This window comes from Notothenia rossii, assembly GCF_949606895.1.
Source record: "Notothenia rossii genome assembly, chromosome: 7".
Taxonomy (NCBI): domain Eukaryota; kingdom Metazoa; phylum Chordata; class Actinopteri; order Perciformes; family Nototheniidae; genus Notothenia; species Notothenia rossii.
The window spans coordinates 43249352-43268556 of record NC_136905.1 but is presented as its reverse complement, the minus strand read 5'-3'; the positions used below and the strand labels follow the sequence as shown (position 1 = coordinate 43268556).

The 19205-nt window shown below is 37.6% G+C and overlaps 2 protein-coding genes and 1 long non-coding RNA gene across 24 annotated transcripts in view; 1 reads left to right on the top strand and 2 right to left on the bottom strand.

Moving 5' to 3' along the window:
• The window catches only part of LOC307046229 (E3 SUMO-protein ligase ZBED1-like), a gene marked incomplete at its 5' end in the record, with an annotated part of 38978 nt that overhangs the window by 5916 nt on the left and 13857 nt on the right, over positions 1–19205 (top strand). For 13 of the 22 annotated variants that reach the window (XR_013810099.1, XR_013810100.1, XR_013810101.1 and 10 more), the window contains 6 exons: positions 4370–4504; positions 5606–5771; positions 6007–6331; positions 6598–6662; positions 6977–7038; positions 7294–7337. Coding sequence is in view for 11 of the 22 variants with exons in the window: in XM_079692509.1 (XP_079548635.1) it covers positions 6093–6331; positions 6598–6662; positions 6977–7038; positions 7294–7337 (410 nt within the window). Of the gene's footprint in view, positions 1–381; positions 4284–4369; positions 4505–5605; positions 5772–6006; positions 6332–6597; positions 6663–6976; positions 7044–7293; positions 7338–8548; positions 8711–12779; positions 13103–19205 lie in introns of those variants that run through there. The other 9 variants (XR_013810107.1, XM_079692517.1, XM_079692516.1 and 6 more) reach the window with 7 other exon arrangements.
• Positions 11572–14377, bottom strand: LOC307046232 (uncharacterized protein). The gene is made up of 6 exons (XM_079692520.1): positions 14289–14377; positions 13938–14055; positions 13648–13752; positions 13380–13565; positions 13116–13292; positions 11572–12913 (listed from the first exon to the last, which is right to left on the bottom strand). The coding sequence occupies exons 1-5, from the start codon at positions 14367–14369 to the stop codon at positions 13234–13236; spliced, it is 549 nt and encodes a 182-aa protein (XP_079548646.1). The 5' UTR covers positions 14370–14377; the 3' UTR covers positions 11572–12913; positions 13116–13233.
• On the bottom strand, positions 16048–19192 carry LOC307046233. Its single transcript, XR_013810111.1, has 4 exons — positions 18659–19192; positions 16918–17778; positions 16346–16774; positions 16048–16218 (listed from the first exon to the last, which is right to left on the bottom strand). It is a non-coding gene; the product is annotated as an uncharacterized lncRNA (long non-coding RNA).

The following is a 19205-nucleotide window of genomic DNA, read 5'->3' as shown; positions in this document are numbered from 1 at the left end:
AAAAAAAGATGCTGACTTCTTTCACTGGTAAATTAACACCTGAAAACTGCAATGAATATGCAGTGCACTAGTCTATTTAGTCTGTACAAGGATAACATTTAAAACTAAATAAATGGCTTAATAAATTACAGTTCAGTTCAGTTACAGTTCAGTGCATGTCAAGTGATTGAAATCTAGTTTAGTGTTCATGTCAAGATTGACAAAACAACAATTGAATCAGTGGGGTGGAAATCATTTAATAATAAATAATGGACTGTATTAGTCATTTAGAATTTGTATTTGTTGGGAGCCAAATGATTTCTAGAAAAGGTTCCTGACCACTGTTTTAGGGTGTCATCCCATGTAATTATTTTAACAAACCCGATTACTTTTTTATTTCAGGGGATCCATTTTCCAGATGTGGAAATTGCAGACATGGATCAAATTGGAGTACAAGTTCCTGAACTGGCATCTCCCCTGGGCATCGAAGAACTGGAAGGACTGAATCAACTTTTCAATCCTTCAATCCTCCTTCATTGTGTTTTGGGGCAGACATCTATAGTGCTGTAGTTCACTACATAGAGGGTGTCCTTGAATCAAGTCAGGAAGCATAAGGCACAATGCATACTAACTTTCAGCAGTGGAAGAAGTATTCAGTAATTAGTTGCATATAAATCCTTTATATCCTGTTGGCTAGTTTAATCTCCATCAATGCATCATATTCTATAAGATCATCATGTGTTTGTATCTTTGTCTCTGTCCTGTGAAAACCACGTATCTCTACAAAGTCAGAAAAACAGCCTGTTTTCAGCTTTGTGACGACTACTTTTCAAGCTGATCCAAGAGGCTTTTTAAAGAGTTTATTTAGCTGAAGAAGAATTTAAGAATTTAAGTAACACTTCATCCTTCAGTTGATCACAAACATTCAACACCAACACATCTGGAGATACGTGGTACTTTTGTGGGGGTGGTTGGGTAGAGGATGATGGAATATATATATATATATATATATATATATATATGATGATGATACTGAAGAGCACCTAAAAGACTGGATATCCTCTGAGATATCATTTCTTATGCTTATGATTTTTTTATATATATTTATATATATATAGGGCATGACTGTTATATTCTCATTTTGAAAAGGGAAAATAAATGTATTTCAATTTTAGAGGCCTACTTTATTTGTAGTAACCTGAAATGTTACTGTTAGAATAACATGGCTTTCCACTAGCTAATGCAGTTCCTTGTTACATGAAAGATACTACAGTAGTAGTATAATGTTCTATTTTAGAACTCACAATAATGTCCCTACCTTTCATCCTGACATTGACTTCTGTTCATTCCGCTACGACTTGAAAAAATCATTTTCAGAGACTTCAACCTGCATTCAAAATAGTCCCCGGGGAAATGTTTACACAGCAAATGATCAGTTCTGTGGTTTATGAATGGAAATTACTTTTTTAGCCGCAGAACATTTTAAGGTATATAATATAATAATTCAAATTTTGATTTTTGTGAAAAATGTAAAATGTGGGTAAATTGAAATGAAGCAAACATCCAAAGTCACTGGTCAATGGTTTATTTCTTAGAATCTTTGGATACAAGAGCTGTAGGATTCAAGTAAATACATCAGCAATAACAAGTACTGTAATAGACCATTTTCTAAATATTGACTCTATTAACAGAATGAATGATGCCATTGGTTACAACTACCTGAACCAGGTGCCAGAACTACATATGGCACAATCCAAACAGCCCTTCCAACAAAATGCAGTACAAAAAGAGTACCAGGCAAAGGTTATAGTATCTGTCACAAAATGTCATGTTCAAGTTCAATTTTGAGCTGACCACTGGAACAAATGAAGTAGTAATAATCTCAAAAGGTTTCGTTTCTGTGAGTCGATATTCTTAAAATTGAGATCTCTTTTCAGGTGAAAGAATACCAAAGACAAAATCCCTTTTTACACCAATGAACAAAAGCAGAAGCTCCATAACACTGAAACAATGTTTTTTTTGCAACAGAATCATACTGATGAGCAGTATCTAAACTAGACCAAAGCCTGTAACATAGGTTGCAATGCAGCTCTCCACATGCTTGGAAAAGTCCTCATAGTTTTGGAAGTGCCCAGGTACATGCAATGTGCCAAAACATGTGGAAGACTTCAGGGACGCCCCCTTCACAACTCGGACCTTCAAGGTGTCTGTAGGGATTTCCCACCCTACCCAGAATTTTGTCAGCTGTTCGAGTTGGGATGGAGAGGCTGCATTCAAAGACAACAAGAGGTTGTGGAAATACATCAAATAAATGACATTTGCGTTTTTAAAGATGAGCTGTATTTTACTGCTTTACCATGTTGTTTTATATATAGGTAAATGGAAATACTTTGTTGGGATAGTACTGAGCCCAAAAAAGGAGGGTGGCACAAAGTAGTATTAGCAAAGACCACATCAACTAGCTAGTGTTAAATATACAATTTAAGTAACTCCGGGATGCACGCACAGCTGTCTTGATATATTTAGTTAATTACGATGTAACGTCAGTTAATTAAAACTGTAGTGGCATGTTCCGTGGTAGCATGTAATTAACCCACCTGTGTCCCACAAGAGTTCGCCTCGGGCTCCTCCATGTTGACTCCCGCAAGCACGCTCCAAGTGGCGCAGGTCAGCAAAACGAACGCGTTAGAACCTTGTGTCCTATGATTGGATGGTCAGTGGGCTACGTCCCGATTGGCTAGTCAGTGGGCAACGTGCTGATTGGCTAGCATACTCAGGCGTAAAAACAGGGTCAAAATTCGTACTCGTAAATAGCAGCTTGTAGCTTGTAACTTCAGGTTCGCACACACAGATAGGACATTTGTGTGTCCGTATCTCAGACTTTGTGAAACCTCACTGTTGTAAATATCCTTGCACAAAATATTTCTACACCTGCAAAACTTTTTTACACGTGCAAATTATATCTGCAAAAACTTTTCACACACGCACAAAATATTTCTACAGCTGCAACATGTTTTTACACGAGCAAATTATATCTGTGTGCACAAAACTTTTTTACACATGCACACAATCTTTTCACATGCGCACAACAGGTGATATACAACTGCAGACTGTGAAATAATTTGTGAATATTATTGACCCTAATTTGATTCCATATTTATTGTGCATCCACTGAAAAACTGTCCAGCATCAGTAGCATGGCTTACGTGGTCACTTGTATAGGTTGAGGTTGTTCGAGGCTGTTGCTTGGCGTGGCGAGAATATTGCTCCACTTTCTCCGGTCCCCGAGATTGGGCTTCCAGTAGCTCTGGAGAGAGCTTTCGCACCTGTGGCCACTACGGTCAAAATGTCTCTGCTTTGTTTCAAGACCCGCATCAGAAAGCTTTTGAATGGTGCTACTTTTCCAGTTGGTCTACCTGCTCTTCACGTAGCTCTGTATGTCGTAGTTTAGGTGCTTTTTTTCTGGAGATCGGCACTGCTCAATCCACTCCTCAATACTATAGTAAGACCCCCCCCGGAGGTCGAAGTTAATCTTAAATGTTTCCATTTTATGCTTTGTAAATTTGTTTCGTAACGGAAGAAATGTTAATATATTTATAAAACTGACAAGTCAAATCAAGCAATCTGATTGGTCGATAGCGTTTTTGCGGACCTCTTTGATTACAGATTTGAAAACATCGTTGCTTGCTTTAAAAGTAGCACAATTCATTATGTTAAACCTTCAAAAGCATCTAGATATCCCTGCCCTAATGCCAAAGGAACTGCACACTGAATATGTTTTGCCGTTTGATGTCTATGTCTGGACCGCTGCGTCAAAAATGAGGGCTTCTGCCCCGTTGCTTCTCCGCTGCTTTCTTGTTCCAGTATGAAAAGCAAACTGCCTGCAGTTTGCTTTTCAACCCAAAGGTATACTGTTTTTCTCAGACGCGGAGGGATACTGACTTGTTGTGAAAAGTAACTTACAATTCTACCCGTGGTATACGCTCAGTATATCACGGCTAAGAACCAATCAGATTGCTTGATTTGACTTGTCCGTTTTATAAGAGGCCATATAATGGACATTCATAGTGTCAATTAATATATGAATTGCTAAAAATAGTTAGATAAAGTGAATGTGGCCCCTCTGTATACTGTTAATTAGATATCCTAACTTGGTTAGCCTGCTGAATAAATGATCCGGTACATTTACTCGGTAGCATATTTTGTCAGTCTGTACAATCAGTTGAATTTAATTGATTTTCCGATTCATTTTTTTGAGAAGTATTATATTATAATATATATGGTTAAAAGAAAGAAATAAGCAATACTTTGTTTCCCAACTGTTTATAACTGTCTTTCTATCAAAAAAAGAAAGTATGTCCTTCCTACTCCCTCTTTCCCTCTTCCTCAGTGTGGGAAGATGTTGGAGCTGAATTCAAGGCACACGGCCCCTATGAAGGATTTCCGGCAGAAAACAAAAGACTGGACCCAAAAAGTACACCGGTCGAGAAATCAATCGAAGATATTCGATAATTTTGCCCTGGTGGTAATAAACATTTTATTTTATTTTGGTCAGCCATTGAAGGTTACTGTCCCACAACATTAAAGAAATATTAATTGAATCTATATTTTACAGGGAAGGAACAACTTTTGAAATGTCATTCAATTATGTGTCAAGATTTCATTAACCCAAATGCATTTGCAATATTTCAATAATTAGCTAGTATAAATATAAAAAACGATACATTGACTTTAGCCCTGTCAACATTGTTTGCCATTCATCCCCACCCCCCAAAGCAATTTTAGACTAAATGTTCTGACTCACCAACCAACATCAAAGAACTAGTAGCAACGTATGGTATCCTCACGTTGCCTACGTTTAAGCCAGAAGGTCAAACACCACACAGATTAAGACCTACTGCCAACTCTCGCTTACATTCTGCACCTGCATAAGAGGATTTTACTCTCCATAACAGCATTAGGCAGAAGTATGTCTTCCTCATTTCAAAAGGGACAACAAAATACATAAGGCTCTAGAAATAAAGGCAATGTTTGTGATACACTCTTTAAAACATTTTCACAACACTCTCCACTCAGCTTCATGTTGGGAATATATGAGTAATAGAACGACCAGATGAGATAACAAATTAAAAGACTTTGTGTGAGCCTTTGGACAGTAGTAGTTAGTTTTCCTCAAGTCCGTTTTTCTTCTTGTGCACAGATTTCCTTAAGCTAGCTTATTTTGCAGACAGCTCTGCTGCCAATTCAACATGTTGAATCATCAACAAAGGTTGTTGGGAATGGAAAAACATGCCAATGATGCGGGACACACCACAAAAACAGGGCCGACGGCCAATGCGGTGTGGTTAAGAGGTGTCTCCTTTGGTTCACTTGTAATGTGGTAGAGTGAATATAACTTCATGGCAGATGCTAATGAATGGCAAAACAGAACAGGAACACAATTGTCTCTTTAGAAAATAGTAGTGGTGTTGCTCTGATGGTTCTCTCTGATTAAGACACACTATAGAGAGTGGACTGCCAACTCTCTTTTTTTAAAGTCTTGCCTTTTTAACACTGCCTGGAAAATCTATCTCTGTCTGTATCTATTTGTGTGATGTTTGGCTATATGTTTTTCTTTGTTTTTAAGGTCGAAAAACTGAAGGCCCTTGGATAATTTCCTCTCCTCTTCTGGGGGAAGTACCACAATAAAAATAAGAAGTGGACGGCCCAGCTCCAGTGCCCCTTCGAGCTGCCACTGGTAGCCCATGCGGTCCTGTAAAAAATAGTTTGTCTTTTTGAAGGCTTTTTAGAAGGTAGTTCACAGTACATTCATGATTCTTTATTAAGTTTAATCCTGTATTGTTTACCTATCCAGATGGATCAGATATAAATGTCAGTCAGATAATATTTTAGACAACCTAAATTGGTTTTGGGCAATTCATTTATTCCTTTTTCTTTGTTAAACTTTAATATTTTTTGGTTAATCATATTTTCAACCCTGAGCTACATCTTTAATGTCTTGTTTGTCTGCTTTGTTTAACTTCAAAGCATGGGATCCTGAGACAGAGGGCCTAGGGCAGCATGAAAGGACTGAAGAAGAAGAGGACCAGACAGAACAGGGGGAGGGAGGTGAAATGGATGAGACTGAGGGAACTACTGAGATGCAGGAGATGGAGACAGAAGGGGACATAGAGACACAGACAGACAGATTAGCGAGTGAAGGACTGGAGAGAGGAGAGCTGGAGGGACAGAAAAACTCAGAGGAAGAGTTTGGACCGGTGGTGGCAGGAGAGATGGAGGCAGGCAAGGAGAAAGAACAGGTGGTGGAAGTGGAGAAAGAAGAGTTTGAGGCAGAGAAAAAAGCAATCGACAGGTAGGTATCAATATAGAATATATGATGTAGAACAATGAGGGAAATCTTGACTCTATACAATATGAGATACAGAATGGTTAAAAAAAGTGCCAGTGTAAAAAATAAAGTAGCACCACCAACTGGCCTCTAAGCCAGAAGATTTTTCACTCTTTGCTTTTCCAACTTTTTCTTAAAATGTAAGTGTTCTCGCAAGTACTTCCCTGGTTTGCAAAGCACACACCACATGACTATTGCAATTAACACTTGTTTTTTGTTTCTCTTTATAGAAAGAGAGCTGTTAAAATATCAGCAAAAAAGAAGCGAGGCAAGAAAAAACAAAACAAGGAGGAAGGTATGAAAAAAAATACAGGCATTACAGATCTGTAATAAAAAAAATATACAACTTTTGACATAATAGTAGTTATTTGGATTCCTAAAAAAAGCTTTGTGTCACATGGAGATAATCTGTGGTTCACTATGTGGTCATTTGTGGTACCCAAGAGATGCATTATGTCATATAAAGTATGGGAAAATTACGACATGCATTTGTTTGAGGCATTACAAATGGTGTTTTTCAATTTGAAAACCCAACTTAAAAGTTTGCAAGACAATACATGATATCAAGTTTTGGATTTATGGACAATTTAATTTCATGTTTCTTTACAGTGTTTGAATATCACAGCAAACTGGACGCTTTCCAGTGCAATCTGTGTCAAAGACACGAGAAAGTAAGGTTAGTAGCTATATTGTTTGCATGAAGTACACAACAGGTATGGACCTTCAACACAACAAACATAATAGTTTTCAAATTGTTGAATTTTGTCAGAAATTCAACAATTACATGTTGAGCTGTTCTCTGGGAGGTTTTACATTAATCCAAACATTTACTATTTTAAAATCCTGGGGGATGAAATACAATGAAATATTGAATTATAAATTAAAATAATTAATATTTAGTTTTTGTCCTCTCTTCTGTTTCAAAGGGCTGTAAAGAAGTGCTGGTCCATTGGCTGCCCTGCCCTGCATGGTAAGTTCAGATTTCTTGTTTAACTCAATTGTCAATAAATTGACAGTTCGGCCTAATTAATAATGGAGTGTAACGGGTACACCTGTATGTTTGTATACCTTATGTATGCCATGTGATCTTTGTAGTGTATCTGTGACTCTGGTTGTTTTATATGTATACCTGTGTTTATGTGTATTCTCTCGACTGCCCAAGGCAAATCTCTCCCAAGGGAGACAATAAATCTCTATCTATCTATTTAAGAAGTCAGTTTTGCCATGAATTGTGAGTTATTTAAGGTCATGTAATAAGCACCTGCACCATTTTAAGTTCAGAAATCCGAGAAATCAGGGTTGCTTTGTAATTATAGACTGAGAGAACTTAAAGAGAACATAGTCTGTTAATTTCCAGGTTCATTAGTATTACGTTTTTCCTGCTTAAATGTTCAAAAAGCTCTTTATTGTTCTCATACTGCTTGTGCTGCTGCACCTCTTTTCACCCTCTGTCTGAAACCAGAGCCAACCGCTTGGATAAGTCCCGCCCCTTAGTCTATTACGTTTAATGTAGGAATTAGTTTCAGTCAGGTGTGTTGGAGAGAAACTCTGGGGGAACTTTTCTATTAAGCTTTTGCAGTCCCTTTAAATTCACAATTACGTAATCAACACACTACTGGAAATGGAAAACCCCCAAAAGCACTATTGGACCCTTTTTAATATGTGGCATTGGTGATAGCCTAAAGAGAGATGTAGCTTTGTCAACACCTAAATCTACTGTTAAGTGTGTTTTTAATAATAATAGTTACGAAGACTTAAATGACATGCTAAATTGTGACCAGCTTGAATATCAACAATGTCCAATATGCAGTTATGGTCATCATTATTGTTGAAGGAATCAGGTGAACTGCTTATCATAGGATTAAAATAATGCAGTATGGTTTGGGGTAAACAACTGCTGTCCCACAGACAACATTACAAAAAAAAACACACTGAATACGTTTCGGTGGTTGGAGGCTTAGCAGCATAAGGATCACCCTCAGTTTCCTTGGAAAGTCGGAACAAGAGTAGGCACTAAAGGCCCGACCGACAGGCCTAGCATCCAGGATTTGAAAACAGACCGTTATGTGTATGGCCCTTCTTAGGGTTGAGAAGACATTTGAAAGGATTTTGTATACTCAACATATTTCAGAAATTGAAAAAAGATGTCACTGTTTTTTTTTTGCCTTGTTTTTCTATCAGCAAAAAGACCTGGCCACCATCCTGGGAACCGCACATGAATATAAACATGACAGTGTCCTAAATGTTTGTTGTTGTGTTGTAAATTATGAAGTTCAGTTGACGAACTAGTTCATTTAAAAAATCTCATAAATAAATCATATATAAATATATTTGAAATCAAAATAAAAGTATTTGTTTATAAACATCTGTTTCATCATTTACAGTGTTAGCAAGGCACTCACCATATTGTTCAATACAGTCGTGATTGATACAAGTTATGATTGGTAAAACTAGTAAATCTGTCAGATTTGACCCGAAGAAAACAACCCAACTTTTTTTCCTCATTGCTATTGATATCAATTAAGAAATTAACTTATAGGGACAACCATAGCTGGTCAGGGTCAGGAACTTTCCAAAAACGACAGATCTTATAGGACAAAGTTTATTGCTCACCTCTGTCCGGCAGAAGCCTCTTTCAGGTGTAGATTCTGAGAACATTTGGGACTCCAGCCTCAAGTATTTTGAATAATTGATTGTTTGATGGTAGGAGATCTTTAAGGTATAAAAACATTGTATGCCTTCAGATGTGGGCTTTATACCTTTTTTAACTACAAAATACACAAAAATATACACTGAGGGTCAGGATTAGATAACACTGCTGTATTCAACCCGGTATCAGGGCAAGACGTGAACATGTGACGATTTAGCATGCTGGGAGACGTGAAGATGTTACGATTTCGTCCCTTCAAACGTGACAGTTACACAGTATTGTGAACATGGAGAACCAGTGGAGAAATACCCGGAAGTGCCAAGCAAATAAAATAATACTTTATTCCGAGTGTGCTTGCTTTTCTCTTTGGAAGTCATCACTGTTGGGAAATATTTTCCAAGGTCCATAACTTTGACCCAGTTTACCAGTTCAAACTGTCCTGACTGAGCACACGCACCTGTAACCTTGGCTGCTGTGCTCTCAGTGTTCCTGCCTGTTGGATCAGTTGATAGAGGAGTTATGATTATATCTTGTTATGCACAATGTTGATTATTCTCTCTGAACTAGCTAAATACATGGGTCTAGGGTAGAGTTCTTCAGAATTGACGTGGCAACTCTAGCGTGAAGTCAGAACCTCTGGCTGCTGTGACATGTGATGTGAATTCTCCGGACGATACTCCTAAATAAACCATCAGTGTTTGACATCAAAGCTCCTGCTCTCCTCATGTCTCTCTGAGTCCTGACTCTCCATTGCTACAGAGGTTTCCATTACAATCACATAAATGCATTGTAATACTCGGTTCGGCTGCATTACATATTACACATCTGCCATAGTTCTTTATTTATAGAGCCCTGACGAGAAGACTTCTGGACAAACTGAATAGCTGCCGCCGAAACTGAATACGTGACGTGGATCATAAATATATCAACAATTAAACAACATCTTACATTTATTTTCACAAAATACGTCTCCTTGCAGTATAAATACTAATTTGGCTGAATTTTATATTTGATATATATTTGGTAGATAGGCTTTATTTACCCCATAATGGTGCACAGCTAGATAGATAGAAAAGGACACCTAGTGGTTGAAGCACGCTATTGAATATTTTAGGGGGAAAGTAGAAATGATAGAAATATAGAAAGAATAGAAAAAATCAAGAAGATGCTGTAAGTGATCTCTACAATAAAACTGTTTAGTGCCGGATGTACACAGATATTAATAGGAGGATGTGCAAAACAGGCAAACTAATAAGGCAATTTATATGTATTTTACTCTTATGTAGGTAGATAGTATAATGAATGTGCAGAATATGACAGTTTATTGTTGAGGAACCTGCAACCCAAGCTTTTCATTCATTGCATAACGTTTTTTATGTAGTTGTGTATATGATACTGTATGTCAATAAACCGAAATCCTGAAAGGGATGTGCAAAATAGCCATTATATACAGTCTTTAATGAACTATTAGTAGAGAATAACAAGTAATGAATATACTTTATAGGGATCTGCAGATAAATGTTTAGTCTTCTCAAGCACCAACTATCAAATATCTCTCCTGATTGTTGGCACTTGACAATCACCTTCCCTGAATTTTACTCAGGTGTAACTGAAGTCTGATTTAAGGGTTGTTTATATTTCACATCATTAATCAGAATGTGGTCTAGTTAATAAAACATAATATCAAACATAATATTACTATTAACTTTATTGTGAAATAAATACACACAGCATACAATGCCATAATAACATAATTTGTATTATTAGTGTCGGACACGTATGCATGTATAACATCTGAATATGTGTAGTTTTATTCAAGTTTTCAAATAATTTTACAGGATATTGCTATAATATTTCACATTAATATCTGATTTGCAGACAGAAAGGTATATCCGTCATTTAAAGGTAAGCTATTGAAATTCTGATTCCATAGATGTGTCTCCCATCACCCAAAACCCCTGAATATTCTCTCAACTCAGTAATTACATTCTTATATTCAAAGAAAATAAAAAAAATACAAGTCCCTGTCTGTCAGCTGTGCACCATTATGGTGTAAATACAGCCTATCTACCGATTGGATCAAATATAAAAGTCAGCCGAATTATTGTTGATACTGCAAGACGACGCATTGTGTGAAAATAAATTGAAGATGTTGTTTAATTGCTGATATATTTATGATTCACGTCACGTATGTTTCGGCGGCAGTTCTTCAGTTTGTCCAGAAGTCTTCTCATCAGGGCTCTATAAAGAGAGAACAACGGCAGATGTCTAATATTTAATGCAGCCGAACCGTGTATTATAATGCATTTATGTGATGACTTCCAAAGAGAAAAGCAAGCACACTCGGAATAAAGTATTATTTTATTTTTAAAACACGTTTTCAGATTTCATATCGCATAAACACCATATCCCAACATGCTTTGCGGCTAGAACATCCAATCAGCTGAGGATCACACGTCACATCACTAGGTCTGTTTCCGGTATTGTGTTTATGACGGATGTATTTTGTTATACACACATTCCTTCACATTTTAATTTACATTAAAGTATTTCACGAGGCCTTCTAAAAATGTTTTAAATATAACTAGGGTTGTAGTTGAAGAGTTTGTAAATTAACATGAACCAAAGCTGTTTTTACTATGGGAGATATTTCCTATGCATGGCCTCAGATTAGTAAGCTTTTTAAAATAATGATCCAACTTGGATGTTTTAATGGGTATTGGGTACATTTTTGGTAATATTTGTATTAAACTTTATAGCCGATAGTAGCCTATGACAAGTGGTGACTATGTGGTTAATATTGTTGAATTGTTACTTTGATGTACTCACTGTTAGGGCTTTACACATTACAACAACGTTACACTGCCAATGTCTGTCTTTATTATCTGACCCTTTAAGATGTCCCTTACACTACCAGTGCTTTTTGGAAGAACTGTTGTCCCTCTCCCGATCCTCAACATAGGTTCTAGTTAGTTATGAATTATGTTACACATCCAATATCAATCTCTGTTATAAATGACTGTAACCTCAGTTCAAGCTAATTATTTGATGTGTGAAGACAACTCTATAATGTAATAACATATCAAGTGGGTATCAGTAAATATTTACAGACATCAGTTATGTACAAAATCAAGTTTATTACTATTTTGGTAAGATAAAAGAGCATATGTAGCAAAACACAGGTTACAATATATGATAATGCACATTACAAAGTAAAGAAAAGAGGTGCTGCAGCACAGGTAATATGAGAAAAAAAGTAATTTTTCAACATTAAAGCATGGAAACATGTCACAGTAGAAGCACTCATTTCAAACTCAAATAAGCTTAATATGTCCGCTTTAATGTAAAAACTGCACACTTAATCAAATCCAGACGGAAACATCTACATGTTAGCTCGCTGTGTTAGTGTTGTGCCTGTTAGCTAGCTAAACACCACGGGTTAGTTGTTAGACTGCTTTGTGTTTGGTGTCACTTTACTACCTTTTTATTCACTTAAAACAGTCAGCTAGCTGAAATCTGATTATTAAGTTAGAATGGCTGAAGGGAGCTGTGAAAATGAAGAACAGTAAAGGCAGATATATGGACACAATATGAACCTGAAAATAAGCATAATATGTCCGCTTTAACTATAGAACTGCATAAGGGCACCAAGTAACTTTCCACGAGTCAAGTCCCTTCTTCTGCCTCATCTTCATCATCTGAGCTGTTGTCACTTTGCCAGTCTTTTTCTTCTTCCATGTCCTCGTCCTCCTCCTCCACCAGCCTAGGACTGGGTTCCAGAATTCCTCTGTAGGCGCCTGCTACTGTCTGCTGTTTGAGTCTGAGGTCATGCAGATTTCTCCTTTGAAGACACATAAGGCCCTTGTACCCCTCCTCTGTGATTCCATTCGGATAGCCTACAAGTTATATAGCAAACATATAAATTGTGAAAATTATTCAGAGAAAACGTATTTAGGTCAAGAAAGACTAGAATGCAGTCAGACTCAAATAAAAACAAACAGATGGATAAAATCTTCTTTAAAGTGTGTTTGCCTTTGCTGGTTTGAAAAACATTGGCTTATGTATTTTAAAGTGAATAAATCCATGTGGTTCACTCACTTGTCTGTGTGATCAATGAAACTGGGGCCCTCAGTGTCTGGACCTTTGATACAGAGTCCTTGAGGTACTGACAGTGCTGCATCATCTCCTTCACAAGGATCTGCTTTTCTTCTGTCAGTCATGACAGAAGCATTTTTTGGTCAAACAGCCCCTTCTTAGTGAGAATGACCACACCGTCTGAGAATGAATATAAACATTTCACATTAATGAACACATTTTATTACTACAGTTTTGTAGATTAGAAGTAAAATCTTTATACAGCACCTCTGTTGGGTTCCTGCCAAGGCCAGATCATGCTCTCTGCAGATTTGGTTGAGAGTTTCTCCACAACCGAGTTGGTGTCAATAGGGTCATCATCAGGTTGCTGGTTGTACTTGTGGATGTCCTCTAGCAACCTTTTCTTTTCTTGGGCAACCTTTTGGACGATCTTTTGACGCCTTTTTTTACGATCTGTAATGAGAGTAAAACATAGATTACAAAAGAGCTGACGGGATTTAATCAACACAACCAATAAATGTCCCAAAATGCTTACCATTTTGTCTGTAAAGGTAGTGCTTTTTCTGGCAAATGCTCACAAAGAGTGCTTCTATTGAGATCTGCAAACAACCAGCATCTGCAGGACTGGCTGATGCACTTCCTAAATGAATAAGATAAAAAGAAGAAAACAAGTTTAAAACCCAATCAAGGTCTGTTATTTGCACATCGCACACTAACAGGCACACTAACAGGCACATTAAAGGACAAAGTTTAATTTGGACAGCATTATTTAGTTTTTATGAACCGACTCCATCTATGTATACGTCAAAACAGCATTGTTCTTACCTTTACTGGCCCACTGTTTGACATCATCAACCCACAGTTCTAGCATGTCATCAGAGCAATTCAACTGGTCCTGCATTTTCTTCAGGCTCTCAGTTACAGCCTTTGTCTTTTCTGCTGTCTGCAAAATAGCAAAACAGAATCATGCCATTTTATAAAATAACTCAATGAAATAAACCAAAAGTATGCATTTTAAGGAGGAAATTAACACAATAACATATTTAATGAATTTCGTAGCTCTATTCCTGCACCACTGCAATGTCTATATGGGGGTGTAATTTTTATATATATTGGGTGGACTTAAATGTCAAATTTTACAGCTTAAAATAGTTATCTCCATTTCAATACACATACTTTTTTGAATCTAGAGGACATGGCAATGTGGAGGCCATTCTCTTTGCGATGATTCCAGCCCATAGCATGGACTGTGAGCATGTCAGTTCTTGCTGTGAAGAAGAATACATCTCATTACAATGTTATAAAATATAAATGTGTACATTTACAGGAAGGCAGGGCCCAAACAAGTTCACAAACCTGACTTGTCCATTTATTTAGTTGTTAGGCCACATCTGGATAAGAAGCTGTTTACTTGTTCCACTTCTTCACCAAGAGTGGTGCCGGCACCCTCCTGGTTCCGTGCATTCCAAATAATCTAAAGCATGAGGTGATCAATGTTGATGCAAATCTCGAGGTCAACAACTCATAACTTAAAACATTCTCTTGGATAAGTTCAGACTCATGTGTATTGGTCAGATTTACCATTAATTGTTGTTTAAGTAATTCAAATCCTCACCTCACATTTGGTGTTGTGGGCTTTGGCATGCATCACAGACAAGCAATGTCTCATTTCCTTTAGGGGCTGAAGATGAGGCAAGGCTTCTGACACTTTGTCAAGATATGGTACATACCGACACGTCACGTCCATTGCCAAAAGTGAGGCACTCTGGAACTCTTTTTGGAGAAACATCGGATAGGCAAAGATTTCTCCTCTATACATATTTAAAGCTTTTTAAAAAAAAAAAAATAGTGAGTACAAAGCAGATTGAAGGTAAGGCTTCAGATTATCTACAAATATTTGAATTGATAATGATCAAGACAACTACCAACCTTAGAGAAGAAATCCATGCCTACACACAGCAATTTCAACACCTTCTTCATCCAACTTGTTGGCTCGCTTAGAGGTCTCCCTTGCTGCTGTCCAGTGAGATTCCCCACACATTGCTTTTCCTGCAGTCTACCAAAGTAAATCGTTTTTAGAGGATCATTATCAGAAGTTATTTCAAAACACTGGATAGTGGGACCAACTGACGGTATTATCAAACATGTAAACTATTACACACAAGTGTTTTGTGCTCAACTGCCAGATTCACCTGGATATGCAACTCCCTGGATAATAACAAACCTGTTTTTGGATAATTGGAAGGCTCCAAATGTGTAATATATTCTGGATTAGAATTTTGCTGTTTTTTCAATCCAGTTTTACAGCAATAATGTTTGTGACAGTTTGACCGCATTGCTAACCTCATCACCCTGTCATCTGGTCTCAACACTTCTATCCCATCTCCAAAAAAATATGAAGGCAACTGTGTTACTACTATTTTAACTTCTATTAGTTATTAAGAAAGGTGAGATACATTTTTCTCTGCTTAATTCAAAACTCACACTTTTGACAGCCCCTCGAACATCCTCCACAAAAGTGGAAATCTCAGAGTCTTGGGCTAAAAACACTCCGTCAAAGAAGCCTGGCTCTTAACTCCTATAAGAAAAGGAATTATAGATAACCACTCTAGTTACAAATTGAACATAGTAATAATAATAATAATAATTATATTTAAAGCACATATTTCAAAACAAGGTTATAAAGTCTAACAGAAATATTTTAGATTCAACAGCTGTAGTTTTAACAGCTATATAACAGGAAAGAACTATAGCTACTAATTGCTCCTGTGGGGATTGTCCACTGTACTGAATGTATGTAAATCGCTTTGGATAAAAGCGTCTAACAAATGACATGTAATGTAAAAAATAAATAAAAATAGCAATCCCAATGTCAAATTAAAATACAAGGACTAAGGACAATTGCTGTGTCAATGTAAAAAACTTAGTGGTTTGTTTTCTGGAACCTGTAAAGTTTCCTATTGCCATCTACTGAAACAGCCACCATTTCAGGGCTACAGGCTGGACAGACAAATGGCTCTTTACCCAGAAGTTTATTCTCTTCAAATGTGCAGTACACATACTGCAGAAAGCTTCTCTGAAAAGCATCTGCATTCACCTTGCCAGTCTGAAATAAAAATACATTATATATGTTATCATATTTTGTATCATATCTCGCTCATCCATATTTGGCAATAAATATATTTATTATGATAATACATGTATTTGTCTTTCAGCTTCACATTTGTATTTACTCTTCCAAACTGCTTTGTTTTCTGGTCCAACATTGCAGTAAAGGCTTGTCTAGACATTCCTGGAGCTGCCGTCTTCATAGCCTCAAAGGAATGGAACAGATCTTGGTGGAACAGGGTCTGTGCTTGCATGGTAACTGGCCAGTATCCACTCCTAACCAAGTCATTGAATTCTGGACCCCATTTCTTAGTTCAATGTGCATGTTAGCTCTGGAACATTAAGATCGTAACGGCCTAAGAACACATAAAGAAAAAAAAAATAACAATGAATTAGAGTAATGTATTAGTTAAAAAATACTTTAAAAAAAACAATTTCACCAAAACCTACCATTTATGCACACCAATATGATAGGTCTACCAACACAGAGACTGCAACATCGAAAACTTCACAAGAACATATCCTTGAAGGAAAGGATGTTGGAAGCAAACGGTCTGCAAGGTCAAAGTACAATCAGGATGAGATTTAACAATGTTGTAAGCAAGCACTATGATAACAGAATGCAATTTGAGATAAAAATTATTTTTTTTGTGAGGGGGAAAAAAGGCTGATCAATTAAAAAAGATGGGACACTAACCTTGTTTAGAAATGATGTATTTGCCATCCTGGAGTTTCACAGACTCTGTTGGAGGAATGTACTTGTAAAATCCATTACAGGTGGTTTGCCTACTGTGCAGAGTGTGTTTTGTATGAACCAAGATATCACACTCTGCACAAAACCACTCTGATGGCATACATTCCTCACAACGGATGACAGTTTCTTCCAGGAGACAGTGATTGCAGGTCATCTTGACGATATTCTTAGTTATTAATAAGTTGTCAACGTTCTGTGGCCTCGCCTGTTGCCAACACTGTTGAAACTCTTTTTGCCTTTGAGTCCAAGATGACAATGGTGGCACATCGCCACGATCTTGCTCCTTAATGGTCTCAGAGTCCCCTAGAAGGTCTTCTAGTCTCTGCATATTAAAATCTTTAAATAAAGAAATATAAATACATACTGTGAGCCTCTCCGCTCACACAGGGTTCAAATCAGGACGGAAAGAGCAGGTTGGTGAAACACAGGCGTTTATTAACTCCAAACAATAATATGCGCGGGTCTCAAACGTTGCCCGGGTGGGAAACTTCACAGGTCCTTTGGCGACCTTCAAGGATCCCGCCTACTGCATAACAGAACAGAACCAGGTTACGACATGCTTTTCTTCCTGCACTGATTACCTGATTCCGATCAGCTGTCTGGCCTCCGGCCGAGCCACTCCCTTCACTCCAGCAGCCAGCGCCCAAACCACACCCCGCTGCCACACATACCATGAGGAAAACATTTCATATGAAACATACCTTATCTAAAAAAAGTCTTCAAAAGTAGCTTTTTTCTCACCAGGATCTTGGTACCTTAGACATGATGTTGTTATGGTGGAACTACTGCATGGAGGAGTACCATCTGTTTGGGGGGGACATTATTCAAACCCATTAAACAGATTATTTTAGCTAATTGACAGATTTAAAGAAATTTTACAAAAACACCAACATTCAGCAAACATGAAAAATATCAAAGCTGAATGTATTTTTTTTTGCATTATCATGTCATTTACATCCGCTTATTGGTTTTAGTCCTTACGGCCCGTCGACACTACAGGCATAAACAAATCTTGAAGCTGGGCGTTTCTGAAGCTTGGCGATTTTTTGCGAGCAACGCGACCAACAACCAATCACATTAATCTCCCGCCCCCGACACACAAAGCGATAGCAATGTTAAAACGAAGTAAACTGGATATAAACTCTCCAAACAGGCGAAAAACCTATCAGTTTCACCCACTGTCTCTGCCACCTCCCTCCATGCCTGGTTCCTCCGGTTTGTATCCCGGTAAATAGTTATGTTCGTAAAGAACCGGGTGATTTGCTACCGTAATATCTCGTTTGGAATATGAGGAAATGAACTGCGGTCTGTCTCTCCCAGCTTGCACGCGGTTTGATTGGCTAGCGCTTGCACTGGCGGGATTTGCATAAACGGGATTTGATTGGCTGATGCCAAGCCTCGAGCCTGATGCCGATAGATGCTTGTGATGCTTGCAAAGCCATGCCATGCTCCCGACAATGCAGTTCGGCGAAGATTACAAATCTTCTACGTCACACCATTCAAGTGAATGGGCAAAGCGTTGAAAGCATTTTTCGATGCCTGTAGTGTAGACGGGCCGTAAGTCCTCTGACAAAATCGATGTGCAAATATATAGAAATATGAAGTATCAACAGCATTATTAAACCAGTGGCTACTTTAAATCACATATACTGACTTTGATTAAATTCATAAAATGTAGACTAACCATTAGAATAACTTTTTTTCCTTCGTTTGCTGCTGGCCACACGTTGCCCATCTTGGTCTCTCTTCCACCAGGTCACTTTTGGACGTGGTTCGTCTTCTTTTTGCGTCTTCTTTTTGCGTCTCCTTGTTGAGTCTCCTTGTTGAGTTTCCTTGTTGAGTTTCTTTATGGACATGGAATGTAATGAAACACAGAGGGAGAAAAAATGGGCATTAACTAACTGGATTTAAATAATGAAACTTTGGGTATAAAAAAAAAAGAAACTTGCCTGTGTGTCCTCAACATGCATCCCCAAGCAGAAGAAGAGCTTCTAGTTTGTTGGTTTTTTCAGTTTCTTTCGACATTGTGCTGAAACAAAAAAAGAAGGTGTTAGTTAGATCATAGATGTAGCTGTAATTTAAACTAGCCTAATATTAGGTGAATTAAAGTTTAGACCAACATCAGCATTATGAGGGAAAGGTATGATTAAAATGTTTTGGTATAGGGCATTGATGTTATTCTATTAGCAATGGAGGAACAAGAGTATGTAGATCTCCTTTGAAACCCCACC